At 45.7% G+C, this 25,075-nt stretch overlaps 1 protein-coding gene across 3 annotated transcripts; it reads right to left on the bottom strand.

The window, feature by feature from the left end:
- Window positions 1-9,306: 9,306 nt before the first annotated feature.
- On the bottom strand, window positions 9,307-17,323 carry lhx6b (LIM homeobox 6b). 3 transcript variants are annotated; one of them, XM_084309074.1, is made up of 9 exons: window positions 17,051-17,323; window positions 16,258-16,410; window positions 15,800-15,938; window positions 15,364-15,485; window positions 14,522-14,742; window positions 12,621-12,721; window positions 11,689-11,784; window positions 11,036-11,192; window positions 9,307-10,023 (listed from the first exon to the last, which is right to left on the bottom strand). In XM_084309074.1, the coding sequence occupies exons 3-9, from the start codon at window positions 15,908-15,910 to the stop codon at window positions 9,914-9,916; spliced, it is 918 nt and encodes a 305-aa protein (XP_084165200.1). In that variant the 5' UTR covers window positions 15,911-15,938; window positions 16,258-16,410; window positions 17,051-17,323; the 3' UTR covers window positions 9,307-9,913. The 3 variants fall into 3 exon arrangements, with proteins under 3 accessions (XP_084165200.1, XP_084165202.1, XP_084165201.1); XM_084309076.1 differs by having other exon boundaries at window positions 14,522-14,739; XM_084309075.1 differs by lacking the exon at window positions 17,051-17,323 and adding an exon at window positions 16,540-16,640.
- Window positions 17,324-25,075: the final 7,752 nt, after the last annotated feature.

Genomic DNA, 25,075 nt, shown 5'->3' with positions numbered 1-25,075 from the left:
TCTCTCTCTCTCTCTCTCTCTCTCTCTCTCTCTCTCTCTCTCTCTCTCTCAGTCTCTCTATCTCTTTCTCTCTCACACACACACACTCTCTCCCTCTCTCTCTCTCTCTCTCTCTCTCTCTCTCTCTCTCTCTCTCTCTCTCTCTCTCTCTCTCTCTCTCTCTCTCACTCTCTCTCTCTCTCTCTCTCTCTCTCTCTCTCTCTCTCTCTCTCTCTCTCTCTCTCTCTCTCTCTCTCTCTCTCTCTCTCTCTCTCTGTGTGTCTTTCTGTCTCTGTGTCTGTCTGTCTGTCTGTCTGTCTGTCTGTCTGTCTGTCTGTCTGTCTGTCTGTCTGTCTGTCTGTCTGTCTGTCTGTCTGTCTGTCTGTCTGTCTGTCTGTCTGTCTGTCTGTCTGTCTGTCTGTCTGTCTGACTGTCTGTTTGTCTGCCTGTCTGTCTGTCTGTCTGTCTGTCTGTCTGTCTGTCTGTCTGTCTGTCTGTCTGTCTGTCTGTCTGTCTGTCTGTCTGTCTGTCTGTCTGTCTGTCTGTCTGTCTGTCTGTCTGTCTGTCTGTCTGTCACTCTCTCTGTCTCTCCCCCAATTAAACTGTCCTACTCTACATTACCAGCATGTTTCGCATCAAGTCACTTGTTCCTTCCTCTACTAAACAGGTCTGTAATTTTCAAATATTGTTCTGCGTCTTTTACTAGCAATCTTAGTTTTTTAATTCTAGCTTTTTCAGCTCCACCATTTATTTTTTTACAGGGGCCAATTTCGAATTGCATATCATTCTTGGTTGACACTGAAGATAGTAAAATGCCATCCGAATTATGAAGAAGCTTTCTTGATGGAGAAACAGTGTATCAAAAATCTGAAAGAAGGAAAGATAGCCTACTGTTTGAAATTCTCCCAGTTGTTAGATTACTGCTTCCCTCTGCTGATCAGCTCTTCCACCTTAGAGCTATATCTCCAGGCAGCCTCACGTTGTTCACTAAGCACAACATTTGATGACACAGAAGCTAATCTTCATTCAAACAGCAATGGCAGGCAGCTCGCACAGTAGAAGCAATCGTCCGTGTTATCTGATTTGGAGAGTATTCCTTCATTAAAAGGACAACAAAAAACATCTCTGAAGGCTTATATTGTCAGAGAATAGACTACGGTGTCAGAGAATTTGGAGAATTAGGCTACACGGTATGCTCCAAATGGCATTGAGTTTCTCTCGTTCTATGTCATGGATAGGTTAGGGGACACAAATTCAGCCTGAGACGTTCAGAGTCGCTCCGGCCCGCACGTACACACTCGTTGCGCTCTGGGTAATGTATCTGTAGAGCGCTGTGTAGGCTACATCATCTGGATGGACTGTTTCTGTGCGAGCGAGCATGCGTACTATGGAATTTTATCCTGCCGGCGCCACTGCCGGCCCACACAAAAAAAATAAAAAATAAAAAACCCATTTTACTTCCGGCCCATCGGGATTCGTCCCGAACGTCCCGATGGCTAGTCCGGGCCTGGCTCCCCACAATGTAGGGTGGAAATTACCTCCTTCACCACGACTGGTAGCACCCAACCTTGGGCTATGCAGGCTCTATGGCTGCCATACACTGGCACCAGGCACACATCACACTACACAATGGCTGAACGGCTCAGGAGACAGGGATTGATATCAGCCAATTAAGGGGAAGGGATGATTAGGTGGCCTTGATATCAGAGACCTGATTGGGAATTTGGCCAGGAACGTCGGGGAATCCCCTACTCTTTACGATAGGCGTCCTGGGTTTTTTAAGGACAGTTCAGGACCTCAATTTAGTGTCTCATCCGAAGGACGGCACTCGCAGCTGTACGGTGTCCCTATCACCGTAACAGGGGCATTGGTACTGACAAGTCCAGAGGACAGAGTGCCCCTTGCTGGACAACAACACCACTTTCCGGCAACGGCCTTGACCGGGGCTCGAACCGGTGATCTTCCGATCATGAGTCCGGAGCTCTATTCATGTAAGCCACGCTCCTCCCTTAGTGTCTTAGAGGCCTGGTGACGTATCCACCAATACATGTAGGCTGCTTGGCACTGTCTACAGACCCCCAGTCTGCCAGATGCTGCGGCTCTCCCCCTCCAATGCGCCACTCTTACACAACACAGCAGACAGGGTAGTGATGTCTCCAAGATGTTACAGTGAAAGGGCTTGGAACCAAGTCCGGCTTATCGTAAATCAGGAAAGTGAAGCGCTGTAATATTTCAAAGGGTGTTGTCACCTCAAAAAAATAAACACATCTCAAGAACCTGCCGTGGACCTGGGTGTTTATTTTTGCATAGTGAATGGCTGGCTGTCAAGCCCGGGCAAAGTGAATCATTTGTTTTAGATATTTCCTTGCTTTTCATCAGTTCCTCTACCCCTGTCCTCATGGGCTACTGTATGGGCACGAGTTTACATATCAAAGATGTGTTCCTGTTTATTTTTCAAGGGTTTATATAGTACATTATATACTACAGGCCTATAGTCCAGGGTAAAATAAATTCATTTCAATCTCGCTTTGTTTAGAAACTAGATACTAGTGTAGAGGGTTGTGTACAGCCTTTAAGGATGGGGTTAACCAGTAGGTCTGTATAATATCCACGTTTAAGCAAAACACCTCAAAGTAAATACAGTGTGGTGAACTTTGTCTAAATGAAAGAAGTTGGCCCTGGTGTAACCAAAGGCGTCTGTTGATGACATGGCTTTGGTTTTTTAAACCCCAGCTGAACCAGTCCACTCATCTTCAGTGTCTGGAAAGATGTCTGTGAAATTTTTTTGCAAACTGTGAGTTTCTTGTGCCTGACAGGGTGCCAGCTGATGAATGACAACACAGTCTCGGAACACTTTAAATATGAGGTTAAAATGCATCTTTAGAGCTCCCAAAATAACACTTTGACGGTGAGAAACTCTGAGGCACGCTCATCCTGGGTCCCGGCCTGAGAAGAACACGTTTGAATATGCAAGAAAAGATCACAAAAGTAAGTCTTTCGTGGAAACTGAGGCATTTCTCATATTTATCAGCTAATGTCTTCAATCACACAATATCCTAAAGGGATGCCAGTTTCACGCTCCTATGAGGGAAAAAGCCAAAATCGCACCAAAACGAACCAGCAAATGGCGGTTGTTTGAAATAAACGTAGGGAGGAAGAGGAGAGAGGGGGGAGGAGGATGAAGACGGTTCGTGTTGCAATCCGCCTGATCAGTATGAACGGCGATGTGAATATGCAGAGATGAGGGGGCACCGCTGCGTATTTGCTCATTAGCGAAACAACGCTGTAATTCAGCACGAGGGGTCCTGCAATCAGGGGCCTATTCATTAGCATGGGGGGCCATTTTCATCTGCAACCACTTGAGGCTGCCAATCATCCTGGCAGACGCATGACATTACGACAAAGCGGGAGCGGCTTAACCGCTCAGAGAAATACTCCGTGCCTCCTGGAGACAAGCGTGCCTAAACGCTGCCTCAATCTCTCAAATGGTATTTCATATCTAAGAGAATATAATGGGAGAGAAATCCACCTTTATCGTGTTTTGTTGGAGGGTGGCCTAAAATATGTCAGCTTGATAATCATCTCTCTGCTCAGGCTCAATTCCACCACGGAGACGAGCTTTGTTAATCGATTTCATATGACTGGAGAGAGTCACTTCCCCACAAATGTGATTTGCATTGATTAGGCTATAACTGACAGAAACTATTAACATGGGATTTCTCATTATTATAAAGGTGTTAGTTAAAGGGATGCTTCTAGCCACAGTGCACACAAAGTATATTTCAGTTAGCTTCGGTCAGCTTGACCCCATTGACGTTGCATTCGTTTGTGGCTCACTCTCCAGCTAGTATATGAGGAACAACGTGGGGTGTGCTGAGAAAGGACTGATCGACATCACTGGTGAGTAGGAGGCAGGGCCAGGTTTAGGGTAGATAATAACTGGTGAGTAGGAGGCAGGGCCAGGTTTAGGGTAGATAATAACTGGTGAGTAGGAAGCAGGGCCAGGTTTAGGGTAGATAATAACTGGTGAGTAGGAGGCAGGGCCAGGTTTAGGGTAGATAATAACTGGTGAGTAGGAGGCAGGGCCAGGTTTAGGGTAGATAATAACTGGTGAGTAGGAGGCAGGGCCAGGTTTAGGGTAGATAATAACTACAGGGCTAGGTTTAGGGTAGATAATAACTGGTGAGTAGGAGGCAGGGCTAGGTTTAGGGTAGATAATAACTGGTGAGTAGGAGGCAGGGCCAGGTTTAGGGTAGATAATAACTACAGGGCTGGGTTTAGGGTAGATAATAACTAGTGAGTAGGAGGCAGGGCCAGGTTTAGGGTAGATAATAACTGGTGAGTAGGAGGCAGGGCCAGGTTTAGGGTAGATAATAACTGGTGAGTAGGAGGCAGGGCCAGGTTTAGGGTAGATAATAACTGGTGAGTAGGAGGCAGGGCCAGGTTTAGGGTAGATAATAACTACAGGGCTAGGTTTATGGTAGATAATAACTGGGGGAGTAGGGGGTAGGGCTAGGTTTAGGGTAGATAATAACTGGTGAGTAGGGTTAGGGGGAGTAGGGGGCAGGGCTAGGTTTAGGGTCGATAATAACAGCATGCTGCAGGCTTTACAGTACAAGTATGCCTTGCTCAGCCCCTTTCCTCTGTAAGGAAAGGCTAATAATCCTCATGCATGGTATTCTCAGGATTCTTAGATATAGGGTTTGGTCACTGTTTTTTTTATTTTTTTACACTGCAGAACTGCCTGGGACCAGCTTTCATTCACTTTAAAATAATCATGATTCCAGCACTGCCATGGTGCTGTCCTGTGGTCTCAGCGCTGACATGACACTGTCCTGTGGTCTCAGCGCTGACATGACACTGTCCTGTGGTCTCAGCGCTGACATGACACTGTCCTGTGGTCTCAGCGCTGACATGACACTGTCCTGTGGTCCCAGTGCTGCCATGACACTGTCCTGTGGTCCAAGTGCTGCCATGGTGCTGTCCTGTGGTCTCAGCGCTGACATGACACTGTCCTGTGGTCTCAGCGCTGACATGACACTGTCTTGTGGTCCAAGTGCTGCCATGACACTGTCCTGTGGTCTCAGCGCTGACATGACACTGTCTTGTGGTCCAAGTGCTGACATGACACTGTCCTGTGGTCCCAGTGCTGCCATGTCACTGTCCTGTGGTCCCAGTGCTGCCATGGTGCTGTCCTGTGGTCCCAGTGCTGCCATGGTGCTGTCCTGTGGTCCCAGTGCTGCCATGGTGCTGTCCTGTGGTCCCAGTGCTGCCATGGTGCTGTCCTCTGGTCCCAGTGCTGCCATGGTGCTGTCCTGTGGTCCCAGTGCTGCCATGGTGCTGTCCTGTGGTCCCAGTGCTGCCATGGTGCTGTCCTGTGGTCCCAGTGCTGCCATGGTGCTGTCCTGTGGTCCCAGTGCTGCCATGGTGCTGTCCTGTGGTCCCAGTGCTGCCATGACACTGTCCTGTGGTCCCAGTGCTGCCATGGTGCTGTCCTGTGGACCCAGTGCTGCCATGGTGCTGTCCTGTGGTCCCAGTGCTGCCATGGTGCTGTCCTGTGATCCAAGTGCTGCCATGGTGCTGTCCTGTGGTCCCAGTGCTGCCATGGTGCTGTCCTGTGGTCCCAGTGCTGCCATGGTGCTGTCCTGTGGTCCCAGTGCTGCCATGGTGCTGTCCTGTGATCCAAGTGCTGCCATGGTGCTGTCCTGTGGTCCCAGTGCTGCCATGGTGCTGTCCTGTGGTCCCAGTGCTGCCATGGTGCTGTCCTGTGGTCCCAGTGCTGCCAGGGTGCTGTCCTGTGGTCCCAGTGCTGCCATGGTGCTGTCCTGTGGTCCCAGTGCTGCCATGGTGCTGTCCTGTGATCCCAGTGCTGCCATGGTGCTGTCCTGTGGTCCCAGTGCTGCCATGGTGCTGTCCTGTGGTCCCAGTGCTGCCATGGTGCTGTCCTGTGGTCTCAGCGCTGCCATGACACTGTCCTCTGGTCCCAGTGCTGCCATGGTGCTGTCCTGTGGTCCCAGTGCTGCCATGGTGCTGTCCTCTGGTCCCAGTGCTGCCATGGTGCTGTCCTGTGGTCCAAGTGCTGCCATGGTGCTGTCCTGTGGTCCCAGTGCTGCCATGGTGCTGTCCTGTGGTCCAAGTGCTGCCATGGTGCTGTCCTGTGGTCCCAGTGCTGCCATGGTGCTGTCCTGTGGTCCCAGTGCTGTCATGTCACTGTCCTGTGGTCCCAGTGCTGCCATGGTGCTGTCCTGTGGTCCCAGTGCTGCCATGGTGCTGTCCTGTGGTCCCAGTGCTGCCATGGTGCTGTCCTGTGGTCCCAGTGCTGCCATGACACTGTCCTGTGGTCCCAGTGCTGCCATGGTGCTGTCCTGTGGTCCCAGTGCTGCCATGGTGCTGTCCTGTGGTCCCAGTGCTGCCATGACACTGTCCTGTGGTCCCAGTGCTGCCATGGTGCTGTCCTGTGGTCCCAGTGCTGCCATGGTGCTGTCCTGTGGTCCCAGTGCTGCCATAACGCCGTCCTGTGCGCACTGAATGTCTGCATTGTACTCAAAGAAACACCTCTATTGATCATGTTCATATGGTGGCCATTTTGCTACTGTGTGAATATGGTCCATGACCAGCAATGTCACTCACTCACTCACTCAGTTATCCAAGTTAGCCATAGAATAGGATTAAGAGTGCTGATTTCAGACCAGTTTAATTTAACTAGTGATGTTGTATGATCATGTGACCTGACCACTAATCCAGATCAGTAGGTACTCTTTGTTTTGTTCGGTGGTTCAATTTGAACCACCGAAATGATGAGTTAAGTCCTTGATCATGAACACTAGGACATTTATTTTACTCCAGCAGATCAGGTTACATGTTATTGATGCAGGTAATCCAAGATGTGCCATCATGGAGAACCCCTACCACCCCCTCTACGACGAGCTAGTCAAGATGAGAAGCTCGTTCAGCCACAGACTCATTCCCCCCCGACACTCAACTAACCGCCTCGGACAGTCCTTCATACCAGCGGCCATCAGGCTCCACAACAGTGGGCAGCGACTAGCAGCCTCCAGGCTCCACAACAGGGGGCAGCGACAGCGACTGCTACCAGACATTGACCTGGGACTTATAGGAACCCAAGGAGGACAACCTACACTACCCTACCTTAGGCTTACTGCACCCTATGTGGATACTGTGATACTGTGAATAATGTATATTTCAGTGGATACCGTGATACTGTGAATAATGTATACTCAGTAGATAGTAAATTATAACACTACCTCATGCATACTGCACCTTATGTGACACTGTGAATAATGTGAATATTCCTCAGCTAGTCAGATAGTAAATTATATTGACCATATTGATCAAATTGTTTACACTGCCTGTGTTGTTTTTTACTACCTGTATACTGTGTTGTTTTACTACCTGTACCCCTCCCCCCCTCCCCCCCCCCATGCTGATATGATGCCTGAATTTCCCCAAGGGGATCAATAAAGGAATATCTTATCTTATGGTCGTCCTTACTTGTTCTTGCTCTACTTATCAGAACCTACCATACTGACACCTAGTGGTGCAAAGGACTAATAACATCCCTAATCATCACATTCCCTTTGCATAGTACAGGCCCTGGTGATCTCCTTTCCTTTCCCCCCATCAAGACATACATCTACTTGTACGCATGCACGCACAAACACACACACACACACACACACACACACACACACACACACACACACACACACACACACACACACACACACACACACACACACACACACACACACACACACACACACACACACACACACACACACACACACACACACACACACACACACACACCTGGCCCAGTCACCGCTTGGCCATCTTTAATTAAATCTCTGAAACAGTATAAGGAAACCATTGTCTCTGTGTTTTTATCTACAGTAGATGCTCCTCTATTTACTGTTAGTTCTACATCCTGGGTGACAGAATCACTGGGTCATGCACTCATGCTTCTAACATTCCATGTCGTCTACAAGCAACTCCGCTAAAAGACTGATTATCATGTTGTTACTTGGATCTGAGGTTCACATGCAGATGTAGGCTATACGAGCTTAGAGCCCACGAAACCCATTCAAAACGTATTTGACCATTTTTTAAATACATTAACCCTTTCACTGCCACACGACAGAAGGTTAACCCTTTACACAACCGACGGCGATGCTCCATCATTAGCATCATTAGCTCTGCAGCTTCTGTATTGTCACAGTGAAAGGGTTAACCGGCTGTCGTGTGGCAGTGAAAGGGTTAATGTCCAGCTGAGAGTATACGGAGAGCTCTGTCTTCATTCCTGTGAGAATACAAGGTCCCGACAGTTCTGATGAAAGGGCTATAAGCTCAGACCCAAGTTTCCACCTACTTTAATCATTTGTGGAGAACAGTAAACAGTGGTCTGTGATCAGTCTAAATACCCTATGGCCTTTCTGCCCCAAAGCAGCTTGAGCATCATCATAGCGTGATACTGTAGCTCTTGTAATAATTGCTGCCTGCTGGAGGGAGGTCCTGTATTGTTGTTGGATGGTGTGTGAGCATTTTAAACTCCTATTGAAAGTTGGCTGAGAAAACAAACCATCCAGATGCACTGGGTTGGCTTATTCATTCAGTAATTCTGATGCCAACATTTTATTTTGAACAGAATAGGAGTCACACTTGTGTGTGCTGTGGTAAAAGCTAAACTCAAGTGCTCAAAAGCCAGATATATAGATTTTTTTTACCAAAATGACCCTTGTCCTGTTGGTCTGAGTCTCTTTCTCACCATGACAGCTCTCAGCAGAGTGCTGCCAATGGATGTAACAGTTCTTCTAAATACTCTTGTGTTAGAAGATCAATAGACACACACTAAGTAAAAATGCTTTTGCCATTGGATCGATTGCTCTTTCCCATTAGGTAGAGAGAGTCAATTGGAAACAACCTGTCATTTTATCATGACTTTTGTTCTTGATTATAGGTTATCAACGGTACTCGGCCTCTGATGGGAGACCTATTGATATAGTGCTGGAACATGAAGTAGAATCATGTGCCGATATATGTGTTTCCTGTGTTTATGTGTGTCTGTGTGCATGTGCACATTTGCATCCAGTCTCTCTCTCATCATGTTTGTCTGTGTGTGTGCGAGATAGTCTCTCTATCTCGTGTCTGTTTGTGTAGTGCCAACACATACACACTCTCTCTCTCTCTCTCTCTCTCTCTCTCTCTCTCTCTCTCTCTCTCTCTCTCTCTCTCTCTCTCTCTCTCTATCTGTAAACTGATTCCTAACTAAAACTTCATTCCTCATCATTTCATTGTTCATAACCATCGAGGCACATTTTATTAAATTGTTACAGTATTTACAATATACAATCAATTTCTTCCCATTCCAGGACATAAAAGTGCTTTTTTTGTGAAGTATCTTTCTGAATGAATAAATAAAGGAGTCTCCATTTTTCTGACAACAATACGACAACATACAAACAGTGAAGCTGCAAACATCCACCAACACAGAGAGAAAAAATACACTGCTACAAAATTCCTATTTCTTTTGCTTTTGTGTTTGAAAGCTCATATTTGAGGCATGAAATACCTTGTAATGGGTGGGTGAACGAAAAGGGGAAATCCAGACAGAACGTTCTGTGTCCTTTTGAAAAGGTCTTGATCCAAATGAAATGGATGGGCGATCCTCTCCTCTTCCCTCTCCAGAAAATAACTCCCATATTCACACAGAGGGTGAGCTATTTTTCCAATGAAACTGCGGCTCAGAACGGCATCAAGAATCAAGTCTTTTCCAACAAGTCTGATAACAACTAACAAATCCGAACTCTGGGAAACGAATCGCTGCAGTCCTGCTCGACTCCTTTTGTAGGAATAAATCAAGATTAAATAGAATGTCCTCGGAGCGGAGTGGACGGAGGCCACGCGGAGCAAGGGGTCAGCGGCTGATGGGGAGCTGTGGCAGGGAGACCGAGGGCCGCGCCAGGGGGCTGGAGGTCGCAAGGCCCGAGAAGGGATGACCTGCGTGTAGACCACAGGAGAGATGACCTGCGTGTAGACCACAAGAGAGACAGCGTGAACGTTTACACTAGATACTCCCTGACATGTTCAATCATTTCCCATTCAAGTTCACGTTGACCTTATTTGCCATGTTCAGCAGATTGAATTGGAATTATAATCTGCAAATCTTAAAAATCATACAGATGTATTACAAGGATACATGTCAGCGGACATTACTATGTGCAGTTGTCACTACACATAAACTGGGGTGTCTATAGTCACATTTAAAAAGAAATATTATTTAGCTGACACTCTTATGTAGAGCAGTTCCAGATAAGAATGAACAGTTAGAATGAACTTTTCTTCTATCACTAACACAATTGATCGTGCCCAGTAAGTCAAGAATTCATCTGGGTAGCTAAAAATGTAAGTAGCCCACAATTAAATAAGTAAGGTAAATCTAAGGTAAAGAACAACACATTACATTTGTAATAAAGGCACAATGGATTGAGATTCCTGAAACAGCCAAACTATACCAAAGTGCACTGATTGAGATGTCACAGTCATCTCTTAGATAAGAAAAGATATACTGTATATAATAATTGTACTTGCATATAAAAAAGAAAGAAATCGTCCAACATGTTGCTTGCTCTATATCATTTTCAATCACACTGATGCCTCGACACAGCTAGTGGAAAGAGGACTACTATCAAGCCAGGCATCTTCTGTGGAATATCAGTTGTCACCAAGCCATGTTTTGGAGATAATTACACTGGAATAAGGCCATTGTAAAGTGTTACCAACTCTTTTCATATCCTGTCCAACATACAGACTGTGAAACTCAGATATTGCTTCAGTAAAATGTGTCAAAAAACCTCTAACAGGCAGAAATCTAAATTCTTAACAAAAAACTAAACAAAACATAAAAATAAGCACAACTGATTCATTGCGACTTCCGACTGAAAATCTTGGAGTAGCAGATGAAGGTTGAATGCGTTGTGTGTGAAAAAGCAAAACCCACGGACAAAACAATGCATCCAGCAAACAAGATGCCACTCACTGTCTAGGTACCCGTGCAGGGCCAGGAGGTGTGGTCGGTCAGGGCTGCTGAACGGGGAGTAGAGGACGTCGTCTGGCAGCGAGGGGGGGATTCTGGAATACCCACTGGGGTGCGGAGGGTGCTTTTTATGTCGCGCCCTGCAGTTCTGAAACCAAACCTGGGAAATCACAATAAATACACTGGTTGCAGGTCACATTTGAATATATATATAACACGTATGTTATATATTGTAGTATACAAAGTTAGTGGGAAAATATCTTAAAAAGTGTACCCCCCTTTTAAGCTCAAATAAATGTTAATGGCTTAAAGTGTACATTATAACATAAATAAAAAGCATTTGGAGAGTACCGGCTGCCACATCCCTGATGATATTTACTGATGATATTTACTGACACACTCATTTTCTGTTGCTTAACTACATAATATATATATATTATTGTATTATATTATATATATATATATATATATATATATATATATATATATATATATATATATATATATATATATATATATATATATATATATATATTATAACTGGTATTACGATCATATTATATCATATCATTATTATATCATCATACAAATAATGTATGTTTTGTTTTTATCATATTATAATGAATAGTTAATGTCAATGTTTTGTCATTGCATACTTGTATGACTCTTCTGCTTAGGCCTGTCATCTCTGCCAGTTTCTGGAGAGTCTGGGCATCAGGGTTGTTGTCCTGCGAAAACTGGCCCTGCATGACCTGCAGGCAGAAACTACAGTCAGTCACCAACTACCATGCAGACAGAACTGAACTGTCACACAAAACTGTGAGATGGACACGCGTGTGAATGCAGGCGCCGCACTCCTGTATGGCCACACACACACACACACACACACACACACACACACACACACACACACACACACACACACACACACACACACACACACACGCACGCACACACACACACACACACACACACACACACACACACACACACACACACACACACACACACACACACACACACACACACACACACACACACACACACCTGTATGGCCACACACACACACACACACACACACACACACACACACACACACACACACACACACACACACACACACACACACACACACCTGTATGGCCATACACACACACACACACACATACACACACACACACACACACACACAACACACACACACACACACACACACACACACACACACACACACACACACACACACACACACACACACACACACACACACCTGTATGGCCACACCCGCTCACCCTGGTTCGGCATGGTTTTGAAGACATCTTATGGTTCACAAACGCACACATTTGAAATGCATGATTTGAATCCACAGATCATATCACATTATGTACAATATGATTTTGAGGACATTTCATGGGTTCACACACTCACACATTTTAAAATAACCTGTATAATTTTATGACCTGTATCATTAGTCTTCTACTATTACAATGTACCCGTACGGCCCCCCTCCCCCATGCTGCTATGATGCCTGCATATCCCCAAGGGCATCAATAAAGGAATATCTTATCTTATATCTTCTCTTCTCTACCTGCAGCTGCTCCGCGGTGAAGGACGTGCGAGCCCTCTTGGCAGGTTTTGGCTGGCAGTCCAGATCGGATGGTAAAGCTCCCTCCAGAGTTAGACCTGTGCCTATACAGACACACAGGAACCCAACCAGAGTTAGACCTGTGCCTATACAGACACACAGGGACCCAACCAGAGTTAGACCTGTGCCTATACAGACACACAGGAACCCAACCAGAGTTAGACCTGTGCCTATACAGACACACAGGAACCCAACCAGAGTTAGACCTGTGCCTATACAGACACACAGGAACCCAACCAGAGTTAGACCTGTGCCTATACAGACACACAGGAACCCAACCAGAGTTAGACCTGTGCCTATACAGACACACAGGAACCCAACCAGAGTTAGACCTGTGTTATTTTCACATAGCATCTGGTCAGAATCAGATTAGAATATACTTTTAAATATGACTCTGACATTTACATGGAATAAGGAATCTGTTCCAGCATAGTATATGGGTACTGTCATTTCACAAATAAAATATAATATAATAATAATACGTATTATTATTATAATGCATACTACTGTAGTAATAATAATAATAATAATAATAATAATAATAATAATAATAATAATAATAATAATAATAATAATAATAATAATAATAATAATAATAATAATAATAATAATAATAATAATAATAATAATAATAATAATAATAATAATAATAATAATAATAATAATAATAATAATAATAATAATAATAATAATAATAATAAAATAATGTATTTTATTTTAATAATGTATTGTATTTTAATAAGGAGGAAGAATATTTTCTTACAATAATTGCTATAGTGGATGTATACAGTTAGTAGTTAGTCAGAACTCTATGTAGAGTCTTAGGCTGATAAAGTGTGACATATTATAAATTAATATATATAATATATATTAAATTATACATTATTTTTGCTGAGAGGCAGGGTTCCCCTGTAGTAGGGTACAGGCCTGAATACAAATCTGTACAAAAGTACAAAATAATAATACATATACTAATACTTAGGCTACCACAGTGTGTCATAATGTGGTCATAACTATGTTTGAGAGCCATGTTAGACCTGTTAGTGTGTGTGTGTGTGTGTGTGTGTGTGTGTGTGTGTGTGTGTGTGTGTGTGTGTGTGTGTGTGTGTGTGTGTGTGTGTGTGTGTGTGTGTGTGTGTGTGTGTGTGTGTGTGTGTGTGTGTGTGTGTGTGTGTGTGTGTGTGTGTGTGTGTGTGTGTGTGTGTGCGTGTTCAAGAGTTTTTAATAGGGCTATCTCCTTGTCCTTGTTCAGGAGTCTTGTGGCTCGTGGGAAAAAGCTGTCCCTGAACCTGCTGGTTCTTGTGCGGATGGTAGTGTGTCTCCTACTGTTCTCTGCATGTACATCTGTACTGTATGTAGTATGTCTCTGTGTCTCTTACCGTTCTCTGCATGTACATCTGTACTGTATGTATGTATATCTGTAATGTATGTACAGTATGTATGTCTCTGTGTCTCCTAGCGTTCTCTGCATGTTCTGTACTGTTTGTATGTCTCTGTGTATCCTACCGTTCTCTGCATGTATATATACTGTATGTACAGTATGTATGTCTCTGTGTCTCCTATTTCTCTACATGTATATACTGCATGTACAGTATGTGTCTGTGTGTCTCCTACCGTTCTCTGCATGTATATCTGTACTGTCTGTATGTCATACGTCTGTGTGTCTGTGTCTCCTATACCGTTCTCTGCATGTATATACTGTATGTGCAGTATGTATGTCTCTCTCCTACCGTTCTCTGCATGTATATCTGTACTGTATGTACAGTATGTCTGTGTGTCTCTGTGTGTCACCGTTCTCTGCATGTATATCTGTACTGTATGTACAGTATGTCTGTGTGTCTCACCGTTCTCTGCAGCCCTGCGCAGGTTGTCCAGCATGGTGTCGTAGTGGTTGCGACACAGCACCCTGCCCTCTACCAAGCCGAACTCCTCTCCCGTCGACAGCTGTCTCTTACAGGAGAAACAGGCAAAGCACGCCAGGTGGTACACACTGCCCCGCGCCCGCCGCACCCAGTCACTGGCGTAGACCTGACGCCCACACTGGGCACACTTAGTGCCGAACCTACTGTGAGATAGGAGCGGAGTGGTAGAGAGGTAAGGGTCGGCTGTAACAGCGGTAGAGAGGTAAGGGTCGGCTGTAACAGCCTCAACCTCCTCTTTTATTTTTTTTGCACTTGGAACATAATGTGTGCATTTAAATTTGGAACCCCTGAAAAAGGGAAACTCAGTAATAGACTTATAGATAATAAAAAATAATATTCCCGTAATTTCTTATGATCAAATTGATTAGTGAGGGCACCTTGAAAATAACATTAAAATAATATAGCCTTTTTTTTATTCTATTCCATTTATTTAGTAGATTACTTGAATATTAGGCAGAAGACAATGTTAGGAGCTTAAAAGAAAGAAAAAATATACACAAAAACGGGCATAAAAAATCGAATGTCAATTTTATGAACTTGTACTTTTAGTACTATAATAACCACAAATTACAGGAGGTAAAACCAAGTTGTAAAAAAGAACTTGTTGTTGGCCTTGTTAAAAATAACAAATCATTAAAAAGAACAAATCATTTTCAGTCTATAGGTCATTGTATTGGATTAAACATAATGAGCCATAGGCCTACATTTAAAATCAGATTGAGGCAGTTCACTAGATGAATGACTTGTATTACTCATCCTCCTACCTGAAGTAATCCAGTTTGCAGAAGATTTCTTTGTTTTTGATGTAGCAGCTGTTGTGCTGGCGCAGTGACGCCCTGCACACTGAGCACTCCAAGCACCCCACGTGCCAATTCAAGTTGTTCACCTGAACGGTTAGAAATATACAATTGTAGTAAATAAAATGTAAGCCTATATACATGCTAATAGCTCCCTATCAGTCCACCGGTTAAGAAAAATTTGAATAATAAAAAGACATTACTGGAAACATTTAAATCTAGACTATTTCATGATATTATTGTTGTTATAGAAGGAGGCAAGGAGCCGATATAAAAAAGCAACGGGCAAAAAACACAGGTGTTTTCAAAATGTTCTTTCTAAATATAGCAAAGGTTTTGTCTACAGTTTGACGTCAAGTAAAGTATTATTGTTGTACCCGCTCGGTCCTAACGGTCGTCTCACCTTCAGCAGGTATCTGTCCTGGATGTCGCTGCCGCAGCTCGCGCACTGGTTCTCCCCCCGGAGGCCGCGCGCTCGGAGCGGCAGGAGAGCCGGGAGGAGGACTGGCCTCATCCGACTCCTTCTTCACTTCCGAATTAGACTGTTAAATAAAATGACATTCCAAGACATTAATAGATTTTGGTCATCTTTGGGTACCCCTGCCCTAAACGATACCGAACTACAGTCTACCCATTTCCTCAAATAGTCTATGCCAAAGGTTATCAAATTCACCAAAATAGCTAGAGAATAATATACGCGATAAATGAGCTAAACATAACCAAAAACCTTTATAGGAGAACGCGTGGAGAGCGAATTTGCTTCAGATATTTACTATTTAGCCAACTAGATAAACAATAATAGACACAGAAAAATAATAAAGTTGCAAAAGGAAGTTCTCCAGATGTGTTTGACTCACTCACCATGTTCGAGTCTTGACGGACTGCCGCCTATTTGAAGAAGAGAAGATGGAGCCGAGTCCGCGCCCAGCTGCTGCACGCTGCATCCCCGCCGACCCACTGGGAGCTAGAGATCCGGTCCAAAACAACGGAGAACAGTTCTCCTGCATTTAAACCCTGCAGGCAACAAAAGATAATTTTGATGCAATTAGGGAAAAAATATGATCGATTTTTCCACTCGCGCGCAATAGGCTATATACACCTCGTAGTCCCCGTGCAATCAAACGCAGTGAAAAGATGGACTACCTGCAATTAGTGATTGCTTGAAACGCCCGGGATAAGAGGCAACCGGAGTGTCAATTTCAACTGCCAATCAAAGTGAAGGCACATTCTAATTTCAATAGCTGTATAATCGAAAATCGAATATCTCCAAAGTGAAGAGGGCTCAATTAGAGATCAGTCTATTCATGAGCGACAATGTACAGAAGTTGCAGCTGATCTTGAAACATAAAGAAGCTTGATTGTCTCGCTCATGATCGGCTAGTTAAGTACTTGATGCTCCCTTGGTGATTACAGCTGTATTCATAGACTGGCAAAAAAAAATCTGCTTTCGGGTGGAATTCAGAGCCATGTGTTGTCCTTCATTTGAACAAAATTGGGAGGAACAAGAGATTTTTTTTTGTTAATTATTGTCTCAAATATAAACAGCTTGATACAAAAAGAATGGGTATGTCGAAGAAAATGCATAATACTTTGTATGTGGAAAATACATATAACTGTATCTGTCATAAAACGCGTCACACAATTATAGGCCTACCTTCTGAACGAAAACGTCGTCGCAAAAAAGTTTTTCATCCTTTGAGTTTCCATTTTTCCAGAACATCAGTCAACTGGCAAACTATCCGAATAATTCCAACTTGGATCATCTATGTTGGTCTTTTACTGTTTAGGCCTACTGTGCAACGAATAGTACACTTTCGTCAACGTTTGGGGATAAATCGGTGTGTAGAATGATAGTTGGAGAAATAAATCCCCGTTGACTCGAGTGCGAGGTGCATGTGTTGGAATCAGGCCACGGTCGCAAGGCGTCCCCCTGAAAGCTGGAGTGAGGCTGTGCAGCGCCGGGCCGTCCGGACACTCACCCCTCTCTCCGCCTCCCCAAAATGGACGTTTACACCCAATACACTCTGAGAGGATATGATGCTGGCTTGTTGATTACGTTTTTAGAACGAAAGAAACACACAACATGTTCCTTTTATGCAGATGCGTGAGAACGACAATGCTATATTATCAGCATCACCATCATGTATTTATGCGTGTTACTTAATGATGTTAACGACGATGTAGGACGAGTTACTGACATAAAAGTGGTACTGAACTGTTCATAGGTTGGAATAGTATTGCTCTTTGCAAGGTGTTCCATATGCCAGGAGCATCAACAGCTCTGCCAAACAAAAAAAATAAAAATAATGATGGAACCTGATGACTATACTTCGGCTATAGGGTAGTATTTTCTGTTAATCCCATAAGGACGGTCATCAGTATTTCGCTTACATTTTTTGTTATGAAATGAGCAAATGCACAATTCATTTACACATTAAAATACATCATCATAGGCCTTTGTTTTAAACCATTATTCATCCCGGGAAAACAAGGAACACACACACACACACACACACACACACACACACACGCGCGCGCCGCGCGCGCACACACACACTGTTCAATTAAACACAATCACACCTGCTGCCCATTACAACAACCACAGCTCTTTTGGCCTCCAGTGCCTTGCTCAAGTGTACTTCAGCAGCATATGGGAGTTTGAGAGAGAGAGAGAGAGAGAGAGAGAGAGAGAGAGAGAGAGAGAGAGAGAGAGAGAGAGAGAGAGAGAGAGAGAGAGAGAGAGAGAGAGAGAGAGAGAGAGAGAGAGAGAGAGAGAGAATTTATAGTAAAACACAAGATACTTGTCCCCGGAATCAGCGTTTAATTTCAGGGACTAGGTCGTGTACTGTGTAGAATAATCTGAAAAGTTGATGGAACATCATCTGCTTGCCTTTCATTGTCATGAGAGTTCTTCTGCATGCAGATTGAAAGGGCAATTTCTCTAATTTAGCATTATTTCTTCGGATGAACACTCTTCCTGAAATGAAAGAGATTACGGTGGCTTTGAGTTTCCTGGCTCTATTGACAAGCCAAAATAACTGAAGGTAGAGGTTTACATGAGATCCTCATATAGAGCCTTGACTGTATCAGAAAACATGTGGACCCCACCAACAGCAGAGTGCATTGTCCCGGTCTTGTGGTATATTATCAGCATAATGCACTTCACTGGTTGAGTGCATGACGTATAATTACCAGATGGTGCAAACCAGGGTCAACTGGTCAAGATGTGTGAGTGGCCTTTAATGAAGGGAGTGTTGAAGGAGTGTTCTGTGCCGTTAGAGGCTCTGCTTGGCATCACACTGCACTATCTCGCGTACGTGCACGCGTACTGAATAAATTCCACAAATGTACCTCTAATACCAGTATTAGTCTGACCACACCCCTCATCAGCTTACCTTCATAAGCAGGTGTGTGGTCACCTGCTCTCCTCCTTCTCGCTTTCACCACAAGGAATAAGTGCCTCGGTAGATCCCCACACTTGACACCATGATGGAAGAAATTGGATTAGGAACAGCTTTGGGAAACAAGGATACGTTGACATCATATCTTTATTTTCTCTCTCACTATTTTTCGAGAAAATACGGCGATATTGTCTTCGTACTGGAGTGTCTAGAAGATGATGATCATTCTAAAAACCCTCCACCGGTTTTTCGTATTGGGAGCACGCCGCTGCATGCTTCTCAACTGCAGTTCCTTGCTGTGTTTGTTGGGGTGAAACCTGTCAGGCCACAGCTGAACTGTCGGACATGCCACTGTTGTGAGAAGCGGTGCGTTCCAGGTTGGGTGAGTAGTGTTTGCTGGCAGGCTCCACTTGTCTGTTAGTGCTATGGGGGCTACTTGACAATGTTTATGGAAACCGGCCCCAGGCTAGGGTCCTTTGTTCAGCCACCTAGGCGACAGGAGACCTTGGTCTGAAGACCATTATAGTTTTAACTAGTGGGCCGCGACCATTGACACTGGTGATCCCTGTGTGTTTTGGACGAGTGGATTCTCTCTGTCACCGTGTTAAGGCCCCATCTTTCATATCCAAATGAGAGTATTCCTTCACGAGGGGATATGTGCATGAATGTGCGGTAGCGGCAGATTCATGTTCAAAGTCAGCTACACAGGCCAGTTGGTATTGTGCTGATTCCGTCGGGTGTGGTAAAATCACCGTTGTGAAGCGGTGTTGACATCTTGTTTTCTCTTTTCTCTTAAAAAGTGAGGAGAGGTTCAGAACGGCGGCCTGTCTGGGTGAGTGTTATGTCATTGTTTACATGTTCATAGCTTGCGGTTAGCCAGTCAGCTGTTAACTGCTGCGTTAGCCTGCTGGATCGCTGCATGGCCTGCTTAGGTTGGGCCTACTATTAGCCAGTCAGCTGTTAGCTGCGGGGCTAGCATGTCGTGGTCGCTAGGTAACGTTAGCTTGCTGCTATAGGCCATGGCCTGGCGCGGGGTAGCTTAGCTTCTCGCGCGCCGCCGTGAGCTCGCTTCTGATCGCGTGCGTCGTTAGCTCGGCGTCTCGCGAGCAGAAGCAGTAGCACCCGAACGGTTGGAGCGGCCGTTAGCTTGATGCTATTCTGTTGAACGTGCTTTGATTTTAACATGTTTTACACTCTTGACCACGACGTCATCCTTGACAGGGGATGTTTCGTCGACCCTGCCCTGAGCCAGGACGGCAAGGTTGCATCAACAGGGGACTGTAGTGCGGGTTGGGGCGGTGACGCTGCCCAGTTCGGACAACACAGGAGCGGCTGTGTTCCTACGGTGTCTGTGACTGCACTTCGCTGATCTGCGTTCCGGGTAGGAACGGGGTTGACCAGACCTCATAACACGTCTTCTGGTTTTACTTTGCTAAATGTATTGTGAATAACGGTGTTTTTCCCAAAACGTGTGTTGCTACAATGCATTTAGGATACGTTGCGGGTTATGTGTGAGCTGTTTTTGTCACTGGCAGTTAGCTTCTCCGTGCAAATCGGGATGTAATGATCTGGTTGTTGTGTGAAAAACATCATGGTGTTTATATGTACCGTGTACTCACAACTAAGGTAACTAACCTATGAAGCTATGCTTGGTGACAAGTGAGTAAAAGAATGTTCTTTCTCAGACTGTGATGACAATGAACAGTGTGTTCACATATTAACAGGTTTTCCTGTTTTAACTGGCCGTATTGAGGGTAAAATAGGAGGATTGTGTTTTCCCCCCCGGTTCCCTGGGGACTTTTTCATCCTCCTATCAGACATGTTTGTGCACTATTTGTGTCTTTTGTGTGGTAGGGATGCGATGTAACTCTTAGCTTGATTGCTGAGGTTGTGCTAAATCTGCTGGAGAGACTTATTTTCCTAAAAAAAGAAAATGGTTTGGTTGCTGTCATGTGTGCTTAGCAAGGCCTGTGGCCGATACTAATCGAGAATGATGTATTCTCTCATTGTGAAAAAAACGGCGTTCCTCTGTTGAGTGTTTTTGCCATTTTTTGTAGGTGATGATGGGTTGTGTGTGTCATGTGACCTACAACTGGGTTGGACTGGCCACAGAAGCACATGTGTATGTTGGACCGGGGCTCTTAGAGCCCTCTCTATTCTGTGTTTTTCCTTAGTAAAAATCAGATAGCAGGTTAGCTCATGCGCTGTGTGGAGCTGTAAAACGCTTCATAGAGTTGACTATGACTGTGTCATATTCTCTTTTTGTCATTACATCGTATCATGGGTGTGGGGTCGTAAAGGGGTGAACTGGTAACCTTTCCTCTCCCCATTGTTTCTGTCGGTCAGGGGTACACCCCCTGTCCTTCAAGGTTCCCGTCACGTGGCGGTTCGGCACGTTACGGGGGGGGGGGGGGTGGGGGGGGGGGGGGGGGGGGAGGGAGTTCCTGGTCCCACGGCCTGGTATATTGGGCGTGTGCACCGCAGGAATTCCCCCGCCATAGAGTACGTCACCGTGCGCATCTCTGTTGGTAGGACTTCCGTGTGCTGTTCAGGTCCATGTGATGGATCTGTTTTCAGGGGGGGTGGTCAGGGCTCCTCCTCACCAAGCGCCTATTCAGTGAGTGGACCCTCTAGAAGGGTCCTTTTCTATTGTGTGTGTATTCGATTCAATTCGTTTATTGAGTGTGTATGGGTTCAGTGCCTCTTCCCCGGAGAGCCCTAAAACCAGTTTTTTACATGGCTCAAGGTGCAATATATTCTTTTCAATCTGTACAGCTCGCGTGGGAAGTCTCTCTGGGGATCCCCGTCTCCTTCCTATGGGAGGGTGGTGGGATGTAAAAATGTGAACATTTTTTACCCCGGCTGTGTAGACTGGGATACATACTGTTGATGCTTCCTTCTTTTCTATTCCAGAAGTGTTGGAGTTAGGGAGTGTCACACCCCTCTTGTCGTTCCCCTGGGCGCCTTGGGGATTCAATGACAGGTCTAAATAGCCTGTTCATTGATGGGGGTGTGTCCCGACGCACGTATAGTGCTAGCTCGCTGTAAACAGGCGATTGACTGGCACGCCTTGGTTGCTTGTGGTTGAAACAGCGTTTTTATAAAGCAACTGAGATGGGGGTTTTTCCTCTTCCGACGACCACATCCCATGACCTGGGTGGGTTGTCGACGGATTCTCGTTCATGTCTGGGGGATGATGACGGAATGGATCTGAACATATGTGGAGGGGTCTCACGCCCTTGGGGTGGGCCACCAGGCGCGGTTCGCCCGAACGTCTGGGTGGCGCCTTCTTTTCATGTTAAGATCGACACGCATATCTGCCCTTCTCCTGGAGTAGGCATGTCGGCGTGGTTAGGGCACGGGACTGGTTCTGGTCACCCTGGTCCAGGTCAGTTGAACCCGTTGTCCGCCGGGGATGCAGATCTGCTGTTCTGGTACCCTGAGGGACTTGGGCTTTTTTCAGGGGGAAAAATGCCAGGTCGGTCTGGGTGTCACAGGGTTAAGCGCTATGGAGACCCTGGTTGGGTATGTTTTTACTCAGCACTGTCGTAATGGCTTACAGCCATGCCATTCTGTACACGCTCGATCTCGTCGGATCTCGGCCGCTACACAGGTTGGTCCTGGTTAGTACTTGGTTGGGAGACCGCCTGGGAATACCAAGTACGGTGTGCTTAGGGGCTGGTTCTCTATTATTTTTCGCTCCTCTCTCACGCATGGCGAAGAGGGGCCTGTGGGGGTGGTTTTTTGACCTCCTCTGGTGACCCTGTGCTTCCCGTACCGCCAGGCCCGGTCCGAAGTGATGTTTGCGACCCGTAGGCCTGGGTTAACCCTTTTTTGAAAACTGAAACACTTGTACTGCGGTATAGCCGGTGTATACCCGCAGGTGTGTTTTGGAGTTTTTTCTTGAGGGGTTATAGGAACAACCACCGCATTGGGTAACACCGAGGTGGTTGATTCCCTGGTGTGTTGGAGCAGTGTCAACTCCCGGGTTCACCGGTTGAGGGTGCCCCTGCACGTTCATGACGTCTGCCAATCGTGTCAGCCTTCTCTGCCTCGACCCCTCTGGGTGGGGGTTTTTAAATGGAGGCTTGGTCATGCAACAACGCCAGCATACGCCCCTTCCGCCGGGGCAGCTGTGTTCAGCTGTCCCCTCTGGCGCCTGTCTCGTCCGCAGTCTCCAGGCTAGGGTTAACAGCCTGTTGCCTGGTTTTTCCCCGGTGCGCTGCCTGCTTCCGTTGGTTAACCTTTTTTGTGTGCTTACGGCCATGCTGACTGCCTGTTCTGCAGGGTCAGTGTGCCAGGCGGTGTACTATTGGGGGGACGGGGCCCGCTCGGCTTACGGCCATACCGACCTGAACACGCCCGATCTCGTCCGATCTCGGTAGCTAAGCAGGTTCTGGCCTGGTTAGTACTTGGTTGGGATACCGCCTGGGATTACCAGGTGCAGTAACTGGGGGGCCTTTGTCCGAATACGCTGGCGATGTGGGGGGCGGGGCACTACGTGCCCACCTGGTGGGGTCTTGATGCTGGCATCATGGACTTCTCTGGGCCCCCATTCCAGGGAGTCCAGTCCTTTTGGTGGGTCTGGGTCTTCCTTCGCGCTCCGCTGCTACGGCCTTGCCACGGGGTTGGGTTTGCCCTTGACCCCGTGATTCTGGGGGCGGTAACGAGGTTGTTCCTCCGTTCGTTCCCGGGTGGCATGCGGGTTGTGCGTGTGTGTAGTCGTGGGGTCAAGCCACGGTCTGCTCACCCTGTGCGTTGAGTTGCTTGAGTGCCTCTTCGCACGGTCGGGTCCGTCGCCTTCCCGTGAAGCCCCTAATAGGGGGGATACCCTCCATTAGGGGGGGTCGGGGGGGCTCGGCCCTCCCTGTTCTGATGGTTTTGGGGGGCTGTCAGCGGGGTGTATTTGTCAGCCAGCGGCTCCGCTTGGCCTCCCATTGTGCAGTGTGATGCCAAGCAGAGCCTCTAACGGCACAGAACGCTAGGTTATGACTATAACCAAGTTCTGTTAGTTAGAGGTGACGCTTGGCATCAGACGGCCGCTGCAGCCCTTGACCTCACCTTGTGGTGAAAGCTTGGGAAGGAGGAGAGCAGGTGACCACACACCTGCTTATGAAGGTAAGCTGATGAGGGGTGTGGTCAGACTAATACTGGTATTAGAGGTACATTTGTGGAATTTATTCAGTACGCGTGCACGTACGCGAGATAGTGCAGTGTGATGCCAAGCGTCACCTCTAACTAACAGAACTTGGTTATAGTCATAACCTAGCGTTATTGTATCACCATTATAATGGCTCTTTGACCAGTAGCCGTGCTTGATGTGGGTGTTGACTGTCCCTCCCCCCAAGCAAGAAGAGTACAAAACATTGCTAAACAGTGTGATGAACAGTCTTAGATATATAGATTCACTAAATATCACACATGGATTATCCATTGGTTTAGTGTGTGGCGCACCATAACCTAAAGGGGAAAGCCACCATAGGTTTGCAATTTGCAATTTGAATACTGTAAGATTGTGCAGCGCGCAATGGCCCAGTCGATCTTTGTGACCATGGACCACTCGACTGAAGCTAGAAACAAGAGAGAGAGAATTATCGGATTTGTGATTACCCAGAGATAAGAATGGGGCTATTCCACAGATAATGAATTGAAGAATGATTTTGTGGACCTATACAATGTTTGTGTGAGCTTTTACTCCCAAATGAAGTTTAAATTCCAGTTCAGACTTGTTATCTGTAGCCTATTGTTCAAGTTCAAGTTCAAGTTCTTTATTTGTCAAATACACAACAACACAGGGGGCATTGCAGGTATTGACATCCTAGTGTTTGGAGCTCAGGCTCAACAGTGCATAATTAAGAAACATCAATGAATACAAGAATGGCAACAATAGGTAGTAGGTATAACATCAAATAAAATATAAAAAGAGGTAAGATAAAATAGTCAATTATTTACAGAAAGTGTCTTGCGTGTATGTGCATGATAAGGTGCAGACTGCAGTGCAGTGTGTGTATATGTGTGTGTGTGTCCAACAACAATAAGTAGTAGTAGTAGTAGTACGATAAATAAAATAAGATATCAAAATGAGGTAAGATAAAATAACATAGTAAATTTCTACAGAATTTGGGTGTGATAATTCACCATAACCCTTTCACTACCACTCTACCAACGGGTTAACCCTTTCACTGCAACAATACAGAAGGATAACCCTTTCACTGCCACACGACAATGTGTTAACCCTTTCACAACCACACTACAGAAGGTTAACCCTTAACAGTATG

This window comes from Notolepis coatsorum, assembly GCF_963971535.1.
Source record: "Notolepis coatsorum genome assembly, chromosome: 2".
Lineage (NCBI taxonomy): Eukaryota > Metazoa > Chordata > Actinopteri > Aulopiformes > Paralepididae > Notolepis > Notolepis coatsorum.
The sequence above is the reverse complement of the archived record's forward strand: the minus strand, read 5'-3'. Positions and strand labels throughout refer to the sequence as shown.

What these genes read in the sequence shown, in the direction of transcription:
- lhx6b (XM_084309074.1), bottom strand. Translation starts at nt 15,910, where the DNA reads ATGAGGCCAGTCCTCCTCCCGGCTCTCCTGCCGCTCCGAGCGCGCGGC. An exon ending in GCGCAGGGCTGCAGAGAACG is followed by an intron (nt 12,722 to 14,521) that starts GTGAGACACACA and finishes GTGTCTGTATAG; the next exon opens with GCACAGGTCTAACTCTGGAG. An exon ending in TCACCGCGGAGCAGCTGCAG is followed by an intron (nt 11,785 to 12,620) that starts GTAGAGAAGAGA and finishes TTCTGCCTGCAG; the next exon opens with GTCATGCAGGGCCAGTTTTC.